Source organism: Dermacentor albipictus, chromosome 1, assembly GCF_038994185.2.
Source record: "Dermacentor albipictus isolate Rhodes 1998 colony chromosome 1, USDA_Dalb.pri_finalv2, whole genome shotgun sequence".
NCBI classification, from domain to species: Eukaryota; Metazoa; Arthropoda; class Arachnida; order Ixodida; family Ixodidae; genus Dermacentor; species Dermacentor albipictus.
The window spans coordinates 224,878,430-224,903,025 of NC_091821.1; the positions used below are offsets into that span (position 1 = coordinate 224,878,430).

At 46.0% G+C, this 24,596-nt stretch overlaps 1 protein-coding gene across 6 annotated transcripts in view; it reads left to right on the top strand.

Moving 5' to 3' along the window:
- Window positions 1-9,116, top strand: part of Obsc (Obscurin) — a 203,647-nt gene extending 194,531 nt beyond the window's left edge. For all 6 annotated transcript variants that reach the window (XM_065444448.1, XM_065444451.1, XM_065444453.2 and 3 more), the window contains 8 exons: window positions 10-171; window positions 1,503-1,677; window positions 2,165-2,447; window positions 3,591-3,777; window positions 6,868-6,943; window positions 7,035-7,184; window positions 7,976-8,167; window positions 8,777-9,116. In XM_065444448.1, the coding sequence (XP_065300520.1) occupies window positions 10-171; window positions 1,503-1,677; window positions 2,165-2,447; window positions 3,591-3,777; window positions 6,868-6,943; window positions 7,035-7,184; window positions 7,976-8,167; window positions 8,777-8,816 (1,265 nt within the window). In that variant the 3' untranslated portion in view covers window positions 8,817-9,116. The remainder of the gene's footprint in view (window positions 1-9; window positions 172-1,502; window positions 1,678-2,164; window positions 2,448-3,590; window positions 3,778-6,867; window positions 6,944-7,034; window positions 7,185-7,975; window positions 8,168-8,776) is intronic.
- The last annotated feature ends 15,480 nt before the right edge of the window (window positions 9,117-24,596 follow it).

Here is a 24,596-nt window from a genome sequence, read left to right on the forward strand (position 1 = left end):
ACTTCCCAGGGGGAGAATGGACGAAAGTTTCCGATGTGATATCGCAAGAGTTTTGGGTAATTCCCGACCTAAAGCCATCCACGTCATACACGTTCCGTGTGAGCGCTAAGAACAAATATGGTTGGAGCGAGGCCAGCCTTCCGTCGGAGCTTTGCACGACTGAAGCTGATGGTAAGTTTAGTTTTCACAATCGTATTCGTTCCCTTCAGAACGGTGAACTGAAAAGGAACGACAGACGTATTCTGTGTCTGAAACATCTCAGTTATTTCGTTATGTAAAGGCATAGGTGATGTCAAGAACAAAACGTTTATTGGTTCTATGTTCAACTGTTTTATTAGAATATTGCCAGCGGGCAACTGCGAGGCGCAGCTATTCAACGATCACATGACAGCCTCATCTTCGTGTATTACATTTGCTTCGTTGTCAGCTGAATCTGTACCGGTGGTCTGGTATCGTTCACAAAGTTTAGAGGCCCAATAGCGCTGTAAAAAATTACCCAATAAAGCAATAATATGCTGCACACCAAAAATATACCGCAGAATACCTTGCAAAAGAAATCACTTAGTTGAAGTTAGCAAATACTTAAAGAAGTCTATCTAGAACATATGAATGTCGAAATGACTTGCCTGCTTGAATTGGTCAATTAAGCAATGTTTCAATCTCTAAACGCTGTCAGCCAATCATGTAGTTATTTTCTTACAGGAAAATCAAGATTCTTTAAAATTGTAAGAAAATCTGTATTGGATAAATTATAAATAAATCGAGTACTTAAAATGTTGCTTTTGTAATGACAAAAGCGATTAAAATAAGGAAATACGTTGAGATAAATGCACATGCTTGGGCAAAAGCGCACCTCCGAAATAAAGCATATGACCTGCAAGATTTAGGCTTAATTTAGTTATTCTTTTAATTCTAGAACTTACAAGTAATACTTCCTGGATTTAAGCAAAGTGTCCAGTAATTGATTGATAAACAATATAATAATAGTACGAAAAGGCGATTCAGCATACGTCAACTGGAAGAAAAGAAAATCACTGCTTAGAAACGTGCATGTATAGTACTTTCTCAGTACTAGAAAAAAAAAGGTAAAGGACGAGAACTACGGATCGAAGATAAAGTATCTGAACAACAGTATAAACAAATTTCAAGGCAAGACATCATGCTTAATTATATGCTCTTTTCGACCAAAGGCATAGGCATTTCCAAATAGGAATCAGGAGGAGCTACAAGGGGTGTGCAAACCTATATTTTTACGCCAAGCAACTTAACTCAGTTTGGGAAGATATCGTGGTAAATGGAAAGCCCAGAGAAGGACTGGTACTGGTTCTAGTGAAGGAGAGGAAAGGACGTGCGCGCATTTCGCCTTGCACCTTCTTTCAGGAAACAAGATGTCAGGTTATATAGTGCTAATTGATCATTAGCATGGATTTATCTTTAAAAAGTGGGAGCAAACATGTCGTCAATACTCTGTGTAAAGTTTTCCACTCTCTCACCTCTTGTAGGAGCCGCACAAAAGATCCAGCTCTCTCGAGAGCACAAGCATCAGGAAGAAATCTTCGAAGGAGAACATGAGCAAGAGGCCAGAGTTCCTCTCGACTACAGCCAAGAAACATCCCCAGTACAGCTCGAATCAGGCGGTCTCAGCGATTTGTACACATTCAGCTCGGAGCTCGCTGTGTAAGTATTTCGTCACTGTGCGTACGCTGCATAGGTTACATTTCGTCACAGTCGCGAATGTATGGATATCAGGCGCATACGCGCAGAAGTGTCAGACTTAAACGAGCTAGCAGAAAAGGTGTGGGACCAACATCCAAGCGCGTACACATTCGTTTGTCGACGATGGGACGGAAGGCAACCAAAGGCCACCTTCAAGCGACATAATTTTCTACCATTCATTCCTGCTTCACTTGAGCTTATCGCAAGTGACATGCGCAGGTCCTCGCGTACGTATTCCTGACAACCAGAAGAAATGTAAGGAAGAGGGACGTGACCTCTAAAGACTCGCATTCGTTTACGGGATACACATCCGTGCATGCATGTGTGTGTGTGTGTGTGTGTGTGCGTGTGCGTGCGTGCGTGCGTGTGTGTGCGTGCGTGCGTGCGTGCGTGATTTTTACCTTTCAGCAACCAACTGTTCTGATTAAACACGTCTCTTCGCTTGTAGCGGAAGGTTCGGTGCTGTTGTCAGCGGCACGTCGAAGAAGCTGAGCGGCAGCCTCGCTCTGAAAGTCGTCCTGACTAACACGGAACCCGAAACGTCAGCGCATCGAGAGTATGAGGTCCTGAAAAGCCTTCGACACGAACGGGTCATCTGCCTCAAGACGGCCAGCGTCCACGACGAGGTGGTCGTTCTCGGCTTGGAAAAGTTGTGTGGCATGGACGTGCTCACCTTCCTATCAATGCGCCACACGTACAATGAGGACATGGTGGCCCACATCATCAAGCAGGTACGTATGCATTCTGTGCAGCCCACCGATGATTAATAGGTTTCATTACGTTGCGCAGGCGTATTAATAAGTAATAATAATGAGACGATCATTAGACTATGCTTTAGTGGCAGCACTGCACAGTACAACGGATTTGTCGCTTCCCTTGGTGCAATGAACGCGACCTTATGACGTGTGCGTCAAGGCGAAAGTGGCAAGGTGTACTCGATAGTTTAGCGAGAGCAGGTGTCGCTTTTTGAGGTGTGGTCCCGGTTTTCCGATGGCTTCGTTCCGTCTCATTTCGTAGCCCGAACTGGCACAAGAAATGGAGGCCTACAGCAACACTGTTTCGGAACGTAGTCATCCAGAATGCTACACAGAAAAAGGCGAAGTTGTCCCACTAAGTTATTCGCAGGTGGTGCCAAACATGCATATCAGTTCCCTTGGCCTAACTGCATTGGGCATTTAGAGCGAGCACACTAAATTACTACGGTGGTTACAATAAGTATAGCTATGCATATGCACAGGTTGAAGCACACCCAACTGAGAATCTCCTTTGGTCCCAGTGAGTAGAGTGAGAAAACGAGCCAAAATTCTCAAATGAAACGACAAAGAAATTAACTTACTGCATATTAAACACACTTGTATACAGCAACCTCCACATCCCTTTCTAACTGTACCACCTAGCACCCCCCTCCCCTCCACACCGGAACTTAAGCCCACTTCTTCATCCTTTTCTCAACCAATGTTTTGTCGCCTGAGAAATTTACTCTCGACAAGCTCGACTTACGCTATATGACTAGCGCTATCGACTTACGCTATACGTAGTACATTTTCTTTGTGTCCTCACACTCTGCGGAGCTACGTTTCAGAGGCTGTATTCTCGGTTGATCACCTCCTGGGGTACTTTCATTTTTATGACACGTAATAACCCGTATAGGGCACTTTAACGAAGTGATTGGTACGCTTTCCGCTCCATGTCTTAACCAATCAACCGGGCGCGCTTGAACTGATAATACCAATAAGCTATCGACTGAGTAACCCTCACCAGTGTGTTTCCTTGAATATATGTGTATGACCACTGAGGGATTTCAAGATATTCAAATGCAGTGCAGTATGTTTCAGCCAATTAGCAAAATAGTGATGCTCTTCTTCTCTTCGTAGGTTTTGGACGGCTTGGAATACCTCCACTTTCGCAGCATCTGCTACATCGAACTGCAGCCTGACAACGTGGTGCTGACTGATGCTCACAGTTGCAATATAAAGCTGGTAGACTTTGGTTCGGCGAACTTCGTGCCAAGAACCGGAAAAATCCTTCCCCTGGACACCAGCGCCTGCCTAGAGTACCTCGGTCAGTATTATTACCGTCAAAATCGAGAAAATCAAGGCAAGAGATGCGCTTGGTCGAAAAGCATGAAGTGAAAAGCAAGAGGGACAAAATACCCCTTTTAACGGAAAACACTGAACCTCAACACAAAACATTGAAAACTCCCGTATGAGACAACCGCCGTGGTGCGTGGTTTGCCTGTCCGTGAATATATAGCTTAATGTTTTTAGCGACAGTTTGGTGAAATGAGCGACAAACTGCCTTTTATGGCCGCATTACCCGATAAGGAGAGGACTGGGCCCGTATTCGCAAAACTTCTCTCACCTACGCGTCACCCACGAGAGGCGATCACTGCGATGATATCACGCCAATCACCACGTTATCAGTGGCGTGCGTTTAAACGCCGGTCGAACTAGCCCAACCAAGTTATCGGCACGGCGACTATCCGCGCTCTCTTGCACGTGCCACCTGACGATGACGGTTTTCCTGACGGGCGGTGAGATCTCCCGGCAGCAGAGAGGATGGATCCCTGATATACTTTTCAGGCAGCCGCAAAGCGATGTCAGAAATCAGTAAAAGCAGTGTAGTCTGTGGCGGTCGCCAGGCTTCAGTGGGTCCCCTGACAGACAGGCAACATGCATGCAAGTAAAAAAAAAGACTTGCATGATGACAGATCAAGCAATTTACGATAAAGCGCTGGCCGCACAATAACAAAAATCGCGGAGAACCTCGCTGTATTTTTCTAGGAACACAGCTCTGACGCATTTAGGCACGGACGCACGACGAACTTTATTGGATTCTCTAAACTACAGATACATTCTGCTTCGGCATATATTGATGTGGCGCCAGCATAATAAGACCCTGTCAGTTTAAGTTCAATTAAACTCAATTTGCCGCTTTCAAGTACATACAGCGCAAAAAAGCACTCGTTCTCACTTAAAATCTTCGTGCTTTTCAATTTCGCAGACTTCTTTGGTCTTGATCTGTACAGAGCCTACAAGATCACGCGCGCCATAACATGCGCGTTGCCTCGTCTCGGAGACCATGCTCTGTCCATTTGCTAGCATTTTGCTTTGTAATCCACTTCCGACTTCGGCTCTGGCGTCTGGCGTGGACATCCACAAATTTCGCACACACGCACACACACACGAGGGTAGGCGCACACAAATTACACTGAGCCTTTTTGTTAAGCGGAGTTGCTGACCACTAGCGAGTACAACGGATGCCTTGAACGCATCTTGGTTTCAAATGCAGCATGCGTATACGTACAGTCAACCGCAAAAGTTTACGGGACGCAGGATCTGCCGATATGCTGAATTCTCGCAAAGCGTGGTCACACAGGCTCGAATAAAATGTTCCAGCATGGAGTAGCCTTCGCCACCTACACAGTGATTCACCAAATACGAAGTGTCATGCCTTAACAGTGCAGGAATTCACATTTGAAGGGGAAACCTCATCCCGTAAACTTTTGCTGTTGACTGTACGTAGTGCAATTCGAATCCATTCTGTCCGAAAGAAGCGTTTGCTTCCTCATTACCGTCCAGCCGCGGGTTCGCAACGAGCTTTCTGGTTCGTTTTCTTCTTTCGCCGCACGGTCGGCACTGCCGCTACCGCGGATGCGTGGATGCTATAAGCGTCCCCTTGGACCGGGGGGGGGGGGGGGGTAGAGGGGGGGAGCGATGGATTTCCCCACCAAGCTCTCGCTATTATATTGCCATTTGTCCTACCTACGTTCAAAAAAAGAAGAAAGAAGAAAAACTCCATGAATAATTCCCATCACCAAACTTTCTAAAGCCCTATTGGGAACTTTGTTTATGTACGCCTTCGTTGTTTGTCGTTTCCCTACTTTTCTTCCACCAGTCTTCCAATGGCCTCTTACAAATCTCCGTTCCGGACATGCCTATTTTCCCCCTGCTCTCGTAGAACCGAAGGGCTTCAAGGAGGCCAGTGGTGCCTAAATCGAAAGCTGGGTAGATATCTTCACATTCTAATAAAACATAATCCATCGTTTCCCTAGCTTTACCGCAGCAAGCACGTGCTTCTTCTTCCTTGTTGTATCTCGTTTTGTAAGTGCACGTTCTAGGGCATCCTGGTCTCGCTTCGAAAAATAATGCGCTCCGCGCATGCCTCCGCGGATGCGCGGAGACGAGCGCCATCTGGTGTCGCTGCAAGGAAACCTGCGGCGCGCGTTTCGATGTTACTGGTTGGCCTATTCGGTAAGAGGAAAAGTCAGGCTGTAGCACTCACGGTCACGAAACCCGACGAGGTTCGCAAAGAAACATTTCGCTTTTAAAGAACAGTAAACAGATGGAGCCGCGGTCGTTACAGGCTTAGTTAACAAAAGTAGTCACCTAGTTTGCTTGAACTAAAAGACTGTCATAGACGTAGTAAAGCATGATTAGTTCAAGCAGTCTAGGTTACAATTTGTCGCCCCTCCCCGCTTCAAAGGGGATGTCATTAGACATTATCATCATCATCATCATCATCATCATCATCGTCGTCGTCGTCGTCAGCCAGGGATCCTTCCTTGTTGCAGTGAAAGCTCCATAACATGCGCAGACCTCTGCGCCCAGCGGGTGTGTCCGACGTCGCATTCGTGTCGACGCCACAAGAATCTGTCTAAGGCCCACGCCGAAAATGCATTAGAAATTTGCTCTTTGTGTTTTGCGCTGAAAGTGTCATGTGACTGTCGCACTGGCGGGACTGTCATCTACTTTGGCCTCGTCTTGTGCTGCCAACGCTCAAACAGCGGCGGAGGTCGGCATGCCATTGCAGTGTGTCTGTAGCTAGTGTGGACGGGCCCTTATACGTAAGAGAGGTTTTACAAATGCAGGCCATGATCCCGCTCTGACATCTAAAGTTCTTCGAGATCTGAGAAAAGTAGCTTATAATGTTTCGAATGGCATAAGTTCTAAAGTGCATGGTAAATATGGGAATGCGACTTGAAATGTATCTGCGTTTATTGTTCATAAAGTTACAGACTTTTTGTACAGCTGCACTAGGCTTACTTAAGACGTTAACATAAACTAGGCTATCATTTTAACACATAGTGCAACAACTAACATGCAGCACTAAGAGACTCAACTGCTCTTCTTCCTCTCCTTGTTTTTTCAGCCCCGGAGGTGCTAAAAGGAAACGAGGTCTGCCACGCCACGGATGTTTGGGGAGTCGGCATCCTGACGTACATATTGTGAGTACGCGAACGTATACACTTAGGCCTGCAGCAGCACCTCTGTTTGCCTACAGCTTTCGCAAACGGCGCCTCTCAAAATTTTGTGCAGACTTAGTGGCTACTCTCCATTCCTTGGAACAAGCGAAGAGGACACGAAGACCAACATTCTGTATGTGCGGTACCACTTCGACAAGTTGTACAAAGAAGCATCGACAGAGGCCACGAGGTTCCTAATGCAGCTCTTCAAGAGGACACCTGAGTAAGCCATCTTTAGAATTTCGTTTGCGATTCTTGTAAGATCGTATCTCAACTTCGAACATGGCCATCAACATTTCAACATCAACTCATCAACATCAACTGTTCGAACACAATGTTAATTTATTGTTTACAAAATCTCAACATTGCTTACATTTTAACTGTAAAAGTGATCCTGGAAGTGTTTCCACAATTGTTCCTGTGGTTGCCGACCATCGGAATGCATTGAAACATGGAAAAACTATGTAGCACCAGGACACCTTAGCCAATTGGCTGCTTTCGGTCTAATATATGTTATCCTTAACGCGATTTTTTCTAATGGCTGAAAAGCTATGAACAGCATAAAAGAGGATACTGTAATTTTCTGTTAAAGTCACATCAAGTTCAGAGTACGTACGTTAAAGACTTATTGCTTTGAAATATCTTAAGAAGCATCAAATGGTCATCTATTCGTTCATGTTGGTTGGTGCCTTTTTGCCTATCAGTCATTTGGTATGTTGCGCTAGAACGATGCATACCTCTCATATTTAGCCACTGCGAAGTAACCCGTTGACGAAAGAATGATATTGAAGCTGTGTGACGATAGTGGCATGTTGTCTGCATACCCTATAAAATCCGGAGGTCAATTTCCCATAACATTTGCTTCGTAAGTAGTTTTGCCGTTGGCCGGCTGCCTTTGCTAATAAGATGTCCAGCAACAGGATTGGCTGGCATTTCCTCTTACGAACAATTTTATTGTAAGAGCTTTTTGTGAATTCGGGCCCTGATACCAATCTTCTTTTTTTTATTTCTCAGAAAACGACCTGCCATTTCGGAATGTCTTGAGAACAAGTGGATACTTCCAAGTGAATTCATGCTTCGAAAGCGCGAGAATTCAGTCTTCTTGTCGCACAAGCTGCAAGAGTTCGCTGCCAATTTCCACATGAAAAAGAAGAACGCCAACAATGCCGAAAGGCTTTCGAAGCTGATCGGTCTGCAGCTTTCAAGGTATGAAGAATGCCGCTTGAATTCGCAGTGCAAATGCCTCTTATGTGCCAACTCCCAAACATAGCTCTCCCACAATAACTATACTGTCGGAAAAGCCTATACGCGAGTCGCAGATGCAGTCTTTGTAATTGTCCCGCGGGCCAATGTTGGCCTACACAAATTTTGTAACGATATCAAAGACCTGCGAAGAAAAGCTGACAATTGCAACGCTCAGGAACGGTAAAAAAACCTGGCCTACCTTCCCACTGCTTAGAGGGAAGGTTGGCTTATAAGTAAGGTTGGTTCTGTGGGCAGTAATAAGTCATCGACTCATCAATGTCTGCAATGAACTCTAAACACTGTCATTTAGTCGTGTGGATGCGCTTACTTGTCTAAAGAGCGAAAAGGTTTTTTATTACTTTCTTGGTTATTTTAATTGGTCGAGCATATCCGTCGCTTTATGTAGTCTAGCTTAAAGGGCGTTAATTAAAAAAAAAGTATGTTGGCGTCAGAGAAAGAGGCAGCAGGCAGAGAGAGGCATGGTGTCATTGCATATGGCTGTTGCGTCTCAATTTTTACCAAGTCATGAGGTTTTCGCAGCCTCAATTTATACTAATGTTTTCTTTCCAGATGCTTTTTATCCAGCACGGAATCAAGTGGAGACGCTTGAATGAACATGAAGCGGATTCGAAAGCAAGAGTGGAGAGACCTGTTTGTTTAAAATATTCAAATGGCTGTTACATGTTGATTTTATCATTACACATACACATGTTGTCCTGCTAAGCGCGTGTGGCCGACCATGTGGACGACGTCGTTTGTCGGGTGTATCATGCTGACACTGCGCTCAGTTGCAAATATTTGTTCAAGTGCAGCTAGAAAAGTGGCGACAATTGAAACCAGCCATCCTTCTCATACTCGTCAGTTTTGTTGAGTTTTTGGACTGTTGAGAATAAAGATATTTATATGTGTACAGAGTTGGGCGCTACACGAAGGACACGAAAGAGAGAGAAAATTTGTTTAGATAAAGACAGAGAGCTCGGCCGCGAGCTTGTGCGTCATAACCTGCTATTCTGCGCTGAAGCAGGGCAAAGGGGAGCGAAAGAAGGATGGAGCATGCTGATAAGAATAGTGGTGCGCGGACGTTGGTGGTCAACACAGCAGCATTCCCGAAGTCTTGAGTCGAGTCATGTGTCGTAAAAAATTTGTGCCATGGTGTGTACATCTCGGGTGGGGCCAAGGACCCAAAATAAGGTCATCCGAGAGTCCTCCGGCGTTGATGTTTGCCAGATAAGAGGCTGAAATCTGTCGTTCTAACGAGTATGATGTGCAAACACAAAATTATATATCTTCTAGCGTCTTTCATGCATGGTATTGGTCGCTATCTGGTCTGCTCTCACGGCCAATCAATGAGACGTTCACAGCACCGGTTTAATATCAGACGAAGTTAAGCCCTAAGCAACAAACTTATGTCGCAGCCTTGTTTCCGTGGCGTATACGAAATATTTCTGCGTTCAGCGTCGAACTTTTCTCTTCTTCCCCTTTCCCCTCCCCAATTGTAGGGTAGCTAACCGGGCACATCTTTGATTACCTTCCATACCATTCCCTTTTCATTTCTCTCTTCTCTTCTTGCAGACAGAGGTGGTTACGGTCTGGTGGGGTCCAGCTATCGAATGTTAACTTCCGTATCCCGTATGTAGCAGGGAATTTCTATCCGGTCACGAATAAGCAATACACACTACTGGGTCATCTAAGGCAGCCCATCCTTCGATGTCCGCCCACTAATTGCCTTTCAGACCGCAGTGTCCAGCTAGCTAATAAAATCAAATTTCTTGGCGCATTGTGGCGTGCTTAGGATCGTTTAAGCGCATTGACAAAAAAGGACAATCAAGCGGACACACACATGCCTTCTTGGTAAGTATGCCGTCTACCAATAAGGCCGAACGCCAACGCTCAAGTTCCTTTGTGGTCCGATGCCTATAAGTTCTGCATTGTCGATGGCCAAGGGGCAATAAAGACCTCGTCTGAGTGTGCCTGCGATAATTTGTAACGCAGCCTCACAATTGCAAAGCTCCATCCACACAAAACAGTTCGTCGTCAACAAAAGTGTCACGCGGATACCAACTATGTCAGCAGCACTTGACGTAGGCCTGTGGTCCAACTTTAAGCGCCATGTAGTAACTATTTACGGGATGACGACAGTTGCCGGCGGCAGATGATGTGACTGAGCCATAGTAAAGATGAGCACAGTGCTGCCGTGTGTTGTAAGTACGTTACAAAACGCGAGATGACTCAGGCCGGGAAATGAAAAAAAAAAACGATCTTGACGTAACACAGCTGTCGAGAAACTGCGCTTAGTGCAGTCGTTAGGAAGAGAGAGCAAGGAATGATGAGCATGCCGGATAAACATTCGTATGTAAACGCGAAGAGGTTTACATGACACAAGTTTCAATGGGATATGCACGGGATCCAGCTGTCATGCCGGTTGTTGTGCTGCGTGGCAGACGCAGTTGCTCGAAGGCTTTCTGGTGTAGGCAAACAGGAATGTGACATGCTTGTGAGCACCAGATTGCCATAACGTATCTACCAACTGGAAAATTTATTGAAGGATTACACAGCTTTTTATACCATGGCAAAAAACACCAATCAAAAGGTTATTGGCATGGCCAAAAGGCTGGCAGTACAGCGCTCGTCCTGTTCTGTGTGTTTTCAATTGTTGTCTTCGTCTTCTACACGCTGCTTCAAGTTTTACTCAAAATGAACCAAATCGCCCACAGTTATTGCTACTACAGATTTCTTCTACAGTGGGCTCTATACTGTCAGCACCAGCCATGTCGAATCCCTCCAGCACTTGCGTCAGCTTAATCGTCATCACAGTCTGCCAGTCCAGAACCTTAACCTATTACTTAAAGAACAGGATCCCACCTCCGGAGGTCATTGCGTTCTTTGGATTAGTAGAACCTTTGTGGGGTCATACAGAAAAAAATGTGCAAGGTGCTTAAGTCTTAGAAATGGCGACAGATTCGTATGTTCAACGATTGGCTTCAAGCATTGGTTCAGAAAGGCAAAGACCCCTGCAAGGACTCCCGTTCTCTGCAAGAATACAGGAAGCTTTCAGGGCGGTCAACTTAATTCCTGTGGCAGCGCGTAAGGCTTTCTTCGGGGAAACCAAATCCGAAACCTAGGCCTTCTAATAACGTCACCATTCTGGCTGGAACGAGTGTTCCTGATAGCATGAAGGTTGTCCTTGGTAAAGGGCCAAAATTCTGCTGTGGACCGCAATTGTCTGCTCATCAGTTTCTGGCCATGGCCGCAGATATGGCGGACAAGGCTGATAAACATGAACGGGACCACGCAACCAGAGAAAGCGTTGACTGCATTATAAAGAACGTGCAACACAGGATGGCACATAAATTACCGTTTAAACAATGGTGCCCTGGATGAAGGACAACAGTATGAAGGTCCTGCAGTCCGACAAGGAAGGAGGGTTCGTCGTGCTACCAGAATCCCTCCTAAGAGAGAAAGCCGCCGAAGCAATTGCGAAGCATTTCAAAGCAGTCCACTTCGATACGAAAAAGAAAAGAAAAGCTACTCTCAAGCTACTGGCAGATCTCAATTTTGAACCTTTAAAGATGACGAGCAAGGCAAAATCTGGGTTTCTGGAAGTGTTTTTTAAGTGCGAAACACATACGCCGAACCGCCCGTTAAGGGTTATTGTATCCGAAAAGACTTCATGGCTATTGCATTTCGAACGTTTTTTGCATGGCCATCTAAAGAAGCTGCCGGTGGATGACTCCTACCGAGTGACAAGTTCCGAAGAGAGAGAGAATACAGAGGAAGGCAAGGAGGTTAACCAGAGGTAGTTCCGGTTGGCTACCCTGCACGGGTGGAGGGGTTAAGGGGGATAAAAAGAGAAAGAGAGTGGAACGGGGACATAGAGAGAAAGCGAGACGAGCACTAACAAAGCGCGTACACTATAGAGCGGTAGTGGGCGGCGTTCTTAAAGTGTGTCGTTAAGCCCCGTAGACCGCAGGAACCTTAATAACGCGACTAAGGCCTTCAACGCGGGTGTTCTTTCAGAGTACTGACCTAAAGCTTTCAGTTCTGATAGTGGACGATTGTCCAACTGGTCCAGTACTCTGCACATAACTTGTTTCTGGACACTATATCGCGGGCAGACACAGATAATGTGTGTGAGCGTCTCTTCACTGTTGCATGTGTCGCACGTGGGGCTGTTGGCCACTCCGAAGAATTTGTGAGTGAACTAATGATACCATGTGGTGCAAATTTAATGTCGTCAACGAGTTTTCTGTCAATGTGGAAGATCTGTTTTATTCATTTCCTTGTAACATTTTGCTGGTTGCCGTAAGTGAAATAATCAATGAAACAGGTGAACAAGAATTTCAAAACTCAGCAAGCATAAATGCTGACAATTTTATAACGCTTTTAGAATTTTATCTTCAGTCAACAGTCATCAATCATGACGGAAATATTTATATTCAACGCACCGGGTATATTTATCGGCTCATCCATCGCACCCTTGCTTAGCGAAATATTTTTTTATCTGGCATTGACAAACGCTTTTGCAATGCTTTAGTTGACTCCCCAGTTACGCGCATTTATCGCTACGTGGACTACTCCCTGGTTTTTCTGGTTCTTCTAAAGCAGCGACCTGGTTATTGCTTTGACGAAGAAATGAAAAATATTCTGAGAATTTTTAGTATGTGTGGTGGGGGACTAAAGTTCACCGTTGAACTGCCGAATAAAACTATCATCCAATTCTTAGATATTAATATTTCATTTGCTACAAATCACCGTGTTTACTGGGCTTATCAACCTAGGTCTAACAAAGGCATGCTTGCCTATGACAGTGCTCATTCACAGTCGTGAAAAGGGGAATAGCCATCTCCTGTATTCAAGCTGCAATGAACAAATCCAGTGAGCACCAAATGAAAAATAGCCTCCTACTGCAGACAGAACTCCTAAAAACAGCCGGGTTCCCATCTTCTGTCATCACACAATAATAATAATAATAATAATAATAATAATAATAATAATAATAATAATAATAATAATAATAATAATCAGCCTGGTTAATCCCACTGCAGGGCAAAGGCCTCTCCCATACTTCTCCAACAACCCCGATCATGTACTAATTGTGGCCATGTCGTCCCTGCAAACTTCTTAATTTCATCCGCCCACCTAACTTTCTGGCGCCCCCTGCTACGCTTCCCTTCTCTTCGAATCCAGTCCGTAACCCTTAATGACCATCGGTTATCTTCGCTCATGATTACATGTCCTGCCCATGCCCATTTCTTTCTCTTGATTTCAACTAAGATGTCATTAACTCGCGTTTGTTCCCTCACCCAATCTGCTCTCTTCTTATCCTTAAAGTTTCACCCATAATTCTTCTTTCCATAGCTCGTTGCGTCGTCCTCAATTTAAGTAGAACCCTTTTCGTAAGCCTCCAGGTTTCTGCCCCATACGTGAGTACTGGTAAGACACACCTATTAAACACTTTTCTCTTGAGGAATAATGGCAACCTACTGTTCATGATCTGAGAATGCCTGCCAAACGCACCCCAGCCCATTCTTATTCTTCTGATTATTTCCGTATCATGATCCGGATCCGCAGTCACTACCTGCCCTAAGTAGATGTATTCCCTTACCACTTCCAGTACCTCGCTACCTATTGTAAATTACTGTTCTCTTCCGAGACTGTTAAACATTACTTTAGTTTTCTGCAGATTAATTTTTAGACCCACTTTTCTGCTTTGCCTCTCCAGGTCATTGAGCATGCATTGCAATTGGTCCCCTGAGTTACTAAGCAAGGCAATATCATCAGCGAATCGCAAGTTACTAAGGTATTCTCCATTAACTTTTATCCCCAATTCTTCCCAATCCAGGTCTCTGAATACCTCCTGTAAACACGCTGTGAATAGCATTGGAGAGATCGTATCTCCCTGCCTGACGCCTTTCTTTATTGGGATTTTGTTGCTTTCTTTATGGAGGACTACGGTGGCTGTGGAGCCGCTATAAATATCTTTCAGTAGTTTTACATACGGTTCCTCACAGCCGTGTGTGAAACACTCTTGCAGAAAATAAAGCGCTCTGGAAGAAAAATCAAAAAGCAGGAAAAAGAATAGACCTTTTGTTGTAATACCATATGTTCACAAGGTATCCCATAATCTAAAGAAAGTGGCCAACAGGCACAAAATCAACTCATTGGTTTCCGCTCCCCGTAAACTATCGAAATTATGTAGTGCTATGAAAAATTGGAAGCACCACGAATGCACCATGAATCACGAAAATGAATTCATGAAGTGTACGTCTGACGTCCTTTAGAAGGTACCTTTAGATTGCGGTAGAGTGTACAACGGGAAAATCGCGCAATGTTTTAATGACAGAGGTAGGCAGCATAAAAACAATATAAAAAAACGGGTACGGCAGCCATTTAGCTGCACATTGCAACAAATGCTCATGTACCCCAATGTTCCATGACACTAGTTTCCTGAAGCACGCAAAAAGTATAAGAGAAATAGAAACTGTAGAAGCTTACTACATTACCAAAGCAGGAGATAAATGCGTTAGCACACCATCGCTCAGCCTAACAAAAGATTAGATCATTTTTTTAGATAAGCACTTATACTTGTAAGCAGCACCCCTGCGTTTCAACCTTTGGTTATTCGCATTTTTTGATATGTTATAAAAAGCTGTGTGATCTTCCAATAATTTTTCCAGTCGGCAGTGCAGCGCTCCTCCTGTTGTGTGTGTTTTCAATTGTTGTCCTCGTCTTGGCGCTGCTTCAAGTTTTACTCAGGAATGAAGGGCTCACGCACTTTTCCACTCTTAATGCTGGTTGGTAACCGTTGTAATATTGCCTAGTAGAGCAGTCCAAGGGCCGGTTTTTCAGGCCCAGGCCCGACCCGAGCCCGAAAATACCACACGTTAGCCCGCCCGAGCCCGGCCCAGTGATTTTAAACCTGGCCCGTACTCGGCCCGGGCCCGAAAGACTCCGGCCTCGCCCGACTTGGCCCGGTTCGGTTCAGTTCGACCCACTAGCTCTTGAGCCTATGCGAAGCTAGGTCGAGTTCTCGGTTATTGTGAAGATACTGTGATCTGATCAATGGGCGCCGGGGGTCTTCCAACTGCATCAAAGCAGCTTTTTGCGCAGCGTCCCCTTTTGCTGGCTACTTTAACTGTGAGAGAAATAAACATTTCACTGCTAGCCGAACACGCACAGATTATTGCTCGAATATTTGGTATGAAAACACACATATACAATGGGCAGTTCGAAAAATAAAAAGGAATCAGACTGGCAACAGCCACCTAAAGTGCCACAACGCCTACTTACAGTTAGGGAGGAAGCTCTAGAAAAGTACATCCGTTAACCACAGTGCTCGTGCTTTAAAGTGTCATATGAACGGCCGTACTAAATTTCCTAAATATTTGTGTGGCAATATACTATAGAGAAGGCGTAGGCGAACACTCCTTCACACACCGCCATCCATTCCATTTAACTTTTGAATCTCATATAATAATTACTACGTACAGTGATGGAACTCGAGCCAATAAATTTGGCGCGAATGTAAATTTAAGTACGCTGGTCTACTGGCTTTCAAGAATACCATAATAAACGGCCGCTAGAAGCTTTTCTCATAGTACAAAAATTGGCGATCCGCAAGGCTAACGCTCATGTGCAAACATATTTTCACACGGAACATGCCATGCTTATTGCTTTATTCGGCTTCATTATAATGGTGTCAGCTTCTCAGTCGACAATTTAAGCATCCTTGTTTCGCAATATATGCAAATTTGAACTTTGTCTAGTTCTGTTCCAGTACAGCGCTTGTACAACGTAGGCAACGTAGTCCCCCCCCCCCCCCCCGTCAGATTGTAATATGAACTGCTTGTTTGTTGACGTCAGTCAATTCGCAGGGAAACCACATAGCACTAAAAAAAAATATACAATGCTTCGAAGACCAGGGTTGAGCCACTTAACATGTGAAAGTAGCATTCAAACGGCAAGATGCACGGCCGCCACATCTTGCCGTTGTCCCAGCGAAGCGCGCAGCGCAGTGAAGCAGACTGACGGGCCGGCTCCCAGGGATGCGGTGGCCGCTCAACATTTTTTTTTTTTCACCCCCACATCCCAAGGTGACCATAGAAGAGGCAGTAATGTTCCGTAAACTACAGACCGGCACATTGCCGCACGATGCTGCAAGCCATGTATCCTACGAGCTACAATTACAACTGCGCCTTCTGCTCTGCGCCCAATACCCTCTACACATGGCAGGGGAGTGTGGGCACAACCCATCGACACTGCCCATCACCGGATCTACCGTCGAGCAATTCGAAGTCCAGCTGACAAGCCCGAGCGCTGAAAACCAGTATCGTCTTTTGAGCAGGGCCAAGCTACCGACTCACGCCCACGTCATCCTGGACTAGGGACGCCGCCCACCTCGGACGACTCCACCGTCGGCTCATTTCTACAAATAAAGTTTATTCCTCCTCCTCACCTAAAGCAAAAATCCCTCCGATTAAACTTCCAGAAATAAATCCCTTTTGTACATGTGCACAGTTGTGATCGGCCGTTCACTCCGCGACAACCTCCGGTCACGGCTAGCGCGATTATGGGGAATGGGCCGATGGCCTCGTCAGAATGGTTCTCAAAACGGATGACTGATGGTCAACACCGGAGTACCTCGGTCAGGACAGGTTTGGCCAAATAGTGCAAGGATACAGTCCACCATCTGTCAGCCGCCCAAATCGGCATGTCCACTCCGGAGACGGAGTCAGTGTACGATCAGAGTCAGTGTATGATCCCCCTTCCACTGGTTGTGCCCAGTGATGTGCGTGCGTTTCCGGCAAAACTCCTTACGGAGGGAAAAGGCAACAGACCTACGGATTGGTGGGAAGGATTGGGTGGGTGGGATGTCATCGGTCTCCTGACGCCGGACTGTGGAAAGTGACTGAACAATGACCACGCAGGGCATAAAAAGAGCAACGAAGGGCGGGAGTGATCGGCTGCTACAACTTCTTCATGAATTTCTGTACTACTTTGAACTTACTTGTAAATATGTAAATATAAACGTGTTTGTAAAACGTCCTGGATGCCCGGGCCCAGCCCCGCGTTCCTTTACTCCTCCAGGAGCAAAGTAGATTCCACGTCTTCGGACCCCAGTCGCAACAACACCCTTTCAAATAAATTCGAGCATACATTTTTACTTGGACCGCATCACCAATGTACGTGCGCCTGAACACGAGACATTTCGCATATTGTTCAATGTTTGCGTCTCTTTCACTTCAAAACTTCTCACCCATCGACATCAATACCTTTTTTTTACATACTGCAAACTATCCTGTCACGTGAAGTGTTCGTATCGCGTCTGTAGATTATGTAAAATTTTCTATAATTAGTCAAAATTGGCGCAGAATCGCAGTATTGCTTCACCACAAAGCACATTGTGAGACCAAGTAGTGACCGCCAATGACAGAAAATAAGCAAGAGCAATTCTTTTGCAAGCAAACAGCAGCTTTTTGAGGCGCTTCATGCAGTATTATATTTTTGCGGGTGTATTTCGGCAGCCTAGGCTTCGTCCACCATGGCAACATTCAAATCACTGCAAGACACAGAAAAAAAAATTTGTTGCAAGAATACTCTAGGGGGTCAAATAGTGCACCAAAATGATTGACCACTATTTTTTTAATAGCATCGGAGAGTGTCGAGGACAATGTCTATGACGTTTTGCGAGAATGACCCATCAGTATTTGTTACATTTCTGCAAATTCTGTAATCACTTTTGTTTTATAACCCACTCTGCCTAATTACCCAGTAGGGATTGCAGTGTAACTAAATATATTAAAGCCCTCTCCACCGTGTTGGTAAATTCACTGTTTAACCGTCATCTGCACCAACGTTATGCATACGTGAAATGTCTAAGTAAATTATTTATTTTAGGTTAGCTTACATTATAGTGTTGCAAAATGCCTACATTAATCCACTTGACAGTTTGGTGGGAATATTATCGACCTCTCTGTCTCATTTTGGCCACACTGGATTGGGATTATTCATTGTGTATGAATGATAATCAAGTCTGTCAATGACAAAGATAATTCTGATTGATGCATTTTCTGCCTCTTTAAATGGCCAATTTTTTTCGCGTAAGGCGATCCCCAAGGTCGATCTTTTTTCTTGCAGGTTTAAAATCTTCAGAATGACCTATTTCAAAATAAACTTACCGCACTTTTCTTAGTGAAAAAAAAGTGACAAATAAAATATTTTCCGTCGGTAAACATGCAGTGTTTATTCATAAATGCAGATGGGGTTCCATAAATACGCAAAATAAAAATTAAACATCGATGCTTCCCCCGAAAAGCGAAGCATCAATAGCGGTAGACGGGTATACGAAGTAAAGATAATAGTCTTATCAGCCATATAAGCATTAGTTGACTAACTAAATCAACTAACATGGTCTCGGCGAACACAGGCAAACAGAACACATCACACTCGATGGCCGCGGACACTCGCTGTCAAAACGATGGCGTGAGGAAGCGCGGCAGCAGCAGCGGGCGAAGTGACCTTCGTGCTGTCTATCGCTTCAATGCGAACTGAGCGGCAAAAGCACAGCACGCACAAAGGTCTGCAGAAGGTCTGTAGAGCGCGCGCGACCGCGAAAAAGTACGCAGTTGCTGCCCGAGTAGAACACCACCACCCACTCCGTACCGCGCTGTTTCCCCACATTCCTTGATGATATACGATCCATCATACCGTTTTCCGGGTATACGAATCCTAGCTAATGAAGCAGACGACGGAAGCGAGAAGCGTTTTCCACGGAGTAATTGTACTCTTTGAGCTAGCTACTTTATTTTTACAGCGGAGGAAAACTGTTTTGCTTTACAGAGAACCTTAGGTTCGGTGCCTTCAATTCAGTTTCATAGGCAAAACGCCAAGTTTCCGTAACATTACGAAAGCAAAACGGGGCCATCAGCGCCATTTTGTACGCGTCGCGCCTACGTCATGCATCGAAAAAAATGGCGGGATGTCCATAGGAGGCATGCCGCGAAGCCCTCCTTTCCCACCATGGAGGCGTGTTTCCCACTTTATATTTCACCCGAGGTATTTCCTGGCAATGTATTGTCACTGTCTGTTCACTATGAACATGATGTGGAAGCCTCACTTGTGTTTCAATCTTGCGCCTTTGTGACTTGTGTTAAATATCAACCTAGGTAAACTTATTTGTGCTGCAAGTACTGTTGTAAATTATTTATGTGCTCTTCTTTTTATGTGTGTGTGTGATAAATATCGTTTAAGTGAAATCGATGTATTATATTGTCGTGCCAATGTTGTTGCAAATTATTTCTGTGCTGTACTTATCCCATTTCATTGTAATTCCACTCCTCCTTGGGCCAGGTTGGTCTGCAGTATTGTGAAATAAATAAATAAAAAAGAAACAATTACACAAACATTTCTGCCAGGGTATTGCATTGCCGTTACACGCGAAGGGGCCTCGTGCAACCGACAGCGCCACCGACATCGCTCAGCGGCGCGCACACCATCATAATTGTTCTTTGAAGAAAACGTTAAGAGGTGTAGTGGTCGCAGAGCCTAAACGTGCCAACAGGGTTCCTGCCCAACGCTCGCGATCTCGCCTTAATGGCCGAGATCGGGACAAGGCCAACGTTGGTAAGCAAATAATCAAAAGAAAGAAACTATTACACACACATTTCTGCCGGTGTATTGCATTGCCGTTACACGCGAAGGGGCCTCGTGCAACCGACAGCGCCACCGACATCGCTCAGCGGCGCGCACACCATCATAATTGTTCTTTGAAGAAAACGTTAAGAGGTGTAGTGGTCGCAGAGCCTAAACGTGCCAACAGGGTTCCTGCCCAACGCTCGCGATCTCGCCTTAATGGCCGAGATCGGGACAAGGCCAACGTTGGTAAGCAAATAATCAAAAGAAAGAAACTATTACACACACATTTCTGCCGGTGTATTGCATTGCCGTTACACGCGAAGGGGCTTCGTGCAACCGACAGCGCCACCGACATCGCTCAGCGGCGCGCACACCATCATAATTGTTCTTTGAAGAAAACGTTAAGAGGTGTAGTGGTCGCAGAGCCTAAACGTGCCAACAGGGTTCCTGCCCAACGCTCGCGATCTCGCCTTAATGGCCGAGATCGGGACAAGGCCAACGTTGGTAAGCAAATAATCAAAAGAAAGAAACTATTACACACACATTTCTGCCGGTGTATTGCATTGCCGTTACACGCGAAGGGGCCTCGTGCAACCGACAGCGCCACCGACATCGCTCAGCGGCGCGCACACCATCATAATTGTTCTTTGAAGAAAACGTTAAGAGGTGTAGTGGTCGCAGAGCCTAAACGTGCCAACAGGGTTCCTGCCCAACGCTCGCGATCTCGCCTTAATGGCCGAGATCGGGACAAGGCCAACGTTGGTAAGCAAATAATCAAAAGAAAGAAACTATTACACACACATTTCTGCCGGTGTATTGCATTGCCGTTACACGCGAAGGGGCCTCGTGCAACCGACAGCGCCACCGACATCGCTCAGCGGCGCGCACACCATCATAATTGTTCTTTGAAGAAAACGTTAAGAGGTGTAGTGGTCGCAGAGCCTAAACGTGCCAACAGGGTTCCTGCCCAACGCTCGCGATCTCGCCTTAATGGCCGAGATCGGGACAAGGCCAACGTTGGTAAGCAAATAATCAAAAGAAAGAAACTATTACACACACATTTCTGCCGGTGTATTGCATTGCCGTTACACGCGAAGGGGCCTCGTGCAACCGACAGCGCCACCGACATCGCTCAGCGGCGCGCACACCATCATAATTGTTCTTTGAAGAAAACGTTAAGAGGTGTAGTGGTCGCAGAGCCTAAACGTGCCAACAGGGTTCCTGCCCAACGCTCGCGATCTCGCCTTAATGGCCGAGATCGGGACAAGGCCAACGTTGGTAAGCAAATAATCAAAAGAAAGAAACTATTACACACACATTTCTGCCGGTGTATTGCATTGCCGTTACACGCGAAGGGGCCTCGTGCAACCGACAGCGCCACCGACATCGCTCAGCGGCGCGCACACCATCATAATTGTTCTTTGAAGAAAACGTTAAGAGGTGTAGTGGTCGCAGAGCCTAAACGTGCCAACAGGGTTCCTGCCCAACGCTCGCGATCTCGCCTTAATGGCCGAGATCGGGACAAGGCCAACGTTGGTAAGCAAATAATCAAAAGAAAGAAACTATTACACACACATTTCTGCCGGTGTATTGCATTGCCGTTACACGCGAAGGGGCCTCGTGCAACCGACAGCGCCACCGACATCGCTCAGCGGCGCGCACACCATCATAATTGTTCTTTGAAGAAAACGTTAAGAGGTGTAGTGGTCGCAGAGCCTAAACGTGCCAACAGGGTTCCTGCCCAACGCTCGCGATCTCGCCTTAATGGCCGAGATCGGGACAAGGCCAACGTTGGTAAGCAAATAATCAAAAGAAAGAAACTATTACACACACATTTCTGCCGGTGTATTGCATTGCCGTTACACGCGAAGGGGCCTCGTGCAACCGACAGCGCCACCGACATCTCTCAGCGGCGCGCACACCATCATAATTGTTCCTTGAAGAAAACGTTAAGAGGTGTAGTGGTCGCAGAGCTTAAACGTGCCAACAGGGTGCCTGCCCAACGCTCGCGATCTCGCCTTAACGGCCGAGATCGGAGCAGTTGGACAAGGCCAACGTTGGTAAGCAAATAATCCAAAGAAAGAAACTATTACACACACATTTCTGCCGGTGTATCGCATTGCCGTTACAGTCGAAGGGGCCTCGTGTAAAGTCCCTTGATAATTTGAAAGTACCGCCACTCTTTGAACTCTGCCGCCGCCGCGCGACCTCCTCGCCTCCTCCTCGCCCCTTGCGTGTGCCCCCCGCGGCAACCAGTTTTGCCCCCGTTTTTCTGCACGACGATTGGTCTCCCTGCCGTTGCCCTTGGAAACGCGCGGATCTTGAGTTTTGCTTGTGTTTTTCTTTTTCGTTCGCGCCATTTTCCTCCTGAGCACGGCTGGCTCGGTGCTTCAGCTCGGCGTAGCGAACGTTGTGCGCAGTGTTTCTGGTCTATGTGCTAGCGCTATGCCGGGCTGTTGCGCATATAACTGCAGCAAGAAGCCTGAAGATGGTTATGCCGTTTTTGCGATACCACAACGAAAGCGTAACGGCTTGCGTAGGAAACAGTGGCTGCATGACATTGGCCGAAGCAACTTTGTTCTGACAAACAGCGTTGTTTGCGAGCTGAGGAGTCTTTCTTATTGCTCGTAGCAAAGCATCCCGTAATGCCGCATTTTTTTATCATTCTTCCGGCCTGCTCACCAGCGTTTTTGTTGCGGTTGTCCTCAGTATGCTTAATATTCTGGGGTGGCTCCATCACTTCGCACGTCGCTAACTGTTGTTATTCAGTCGGAAGCGCAGTATTATTGATTCTGCTTTATTGCTTCTGCTTTGATTAGTGGCAAGTATCCCCGTAGTATTGTAGGTGATGAGCGTTCACTAGTCAAAATTGAGCTTTTTTTTTAAGTTTTAAGGCGAAAGCCTTTAGATCTTTATGTTTCAAGGTCGCGTTCTAAACTGGAAGTATCACGTGACCCAAGGAAGGCCAGAGGGGACCCAAAGCATGTCCATCCCTGTATTAGAGAATGATTACCCAAGTTAATTAATGAATCATTAGTGTTTGACATAAGGTGGATTAGGGAGTATTAAGGTTGATTAGAGTGTATTAAAGAAGATTAAGGTGGATTAGAGTGCATTACGAAGGATTAAGATGCATGAATAAAGATTTAGGTGCGTGGAGGAGAATTAAGGCGGATTATGGTGGATTAAGGTGAAGTGTTGATGAAAGGGTATTAAGACCGATTGGGGTGGATTAGGGTGCATGAACAACAATCCAATGACTAATCAATCATTACTTTGGTAATCAATAATCATCTCTTATACGCGGCTGCACATGCTTTGGTTCGCTTCCCGCCTTCCTTCGGTCACGTGATATTTTCTGTAGCTCACAACGGGACCTTGAAACAGAGGTCTAAGGCTTTCGCTTAATAAGCCACACACAAAAGGATGTGTCACAAGCAATACTAGACCAGACGCACGAAGTAAAGCATCTGATCATGTGGCAGAAAAATTGTCTGGAGTATAGAACTCGCCTCAAAGCTCCCTTTAAATCAGTATACCCCGTTCATACGGCTTTAAGAAAAAACCAACCTCCTCATAAACGTTGCCTCCAGCATTATCGATGCTGTTATTAGCATTTCTCAAAATTTTCAACCCCACTGGGGCGCGCAACTGGCCCAATATAACACACCTCCATAGAATCCTGCGGCCCGTCCGCGGGAGCCCAGGAGGAATAGCGTGCCGTGCGCAGCCGGCGGGCGAGGAGAATCGAGGAGGAAAGCGCCGTGAGGAGGAGAGTGTCGCTACTTTCAAATTATCAAGGGGCTTTAGCCTCGTGCAACCGACAGCGCCACCGACATCGCTCAGCGGCCCCGGGAGATGTCGTGGTGTAGGAGTGGTGGTTTTTCCTAGGGTGCTTCTACATGGAAGTCACCGCCTTTTTCACTTGGAAGGTCGTGTAATAGCTTTTGATTTTTTCTGGGGTGAGAGGAAAGTTCGGGCATTGAACGTCTATGGACCCGCCGTACGGTCAGACCGCAATGACTTCTTTGCGAGACTCTCCCCTTTTTTGTTAGACAACCACCCATTCTTTATCGTTGGCGATTTTAACTCTGTGCTCGACCCCATGCGCGACTCACGAGGGCCACGACAATACGCTTCCAATACGCACGCAACTGAATTATCTCGTATAGTGAAAGAATACAATTTATCGGATGCCTGGGTCCATATGCATGGCGGAAGTTTTGGCGCCACATGGCAGCAAAGGCAATCGCAATGTCGTCTAGATCGAATGTATTTCCCCCCTGAATTAACAACGCAAATTGTCCAATGCAGCATCCTCGATCTCCCCGCGGACGCCGGGTACATTTCAGATCATCGCCCTTTCGCTGTCATATTGAACCTCGAAGGAAGGCCAGGTGAACGTACTGACATGTGAAGACTAGACATTGCTTCTTTGCGTGACCAGGCGACTCTAACCGAACTAAAAGCGTCAGTAACTACAACAGTTTGCGATTATGAATGCAATATCGAAGCGTGGGATACTTTAAAGGAAAGGTGGAGGTCAGTATGCATAGCAGCTAGCAGGAAAAAAAAAAGAAAAGAGACCGAACAGCTTTGTGAGTGCCTGAGAAGGATAAGAATAGTACGAGACGGTAACTCCCAAACACAGTTAATGCGCGAATACCTAGATCTTCAGCGTGAACGCTACCATAGACTTATGAGCTGGTACTCTCGCACCTCTGCAAAGGCGTGGATGACCAACAGGCCAGTTTCC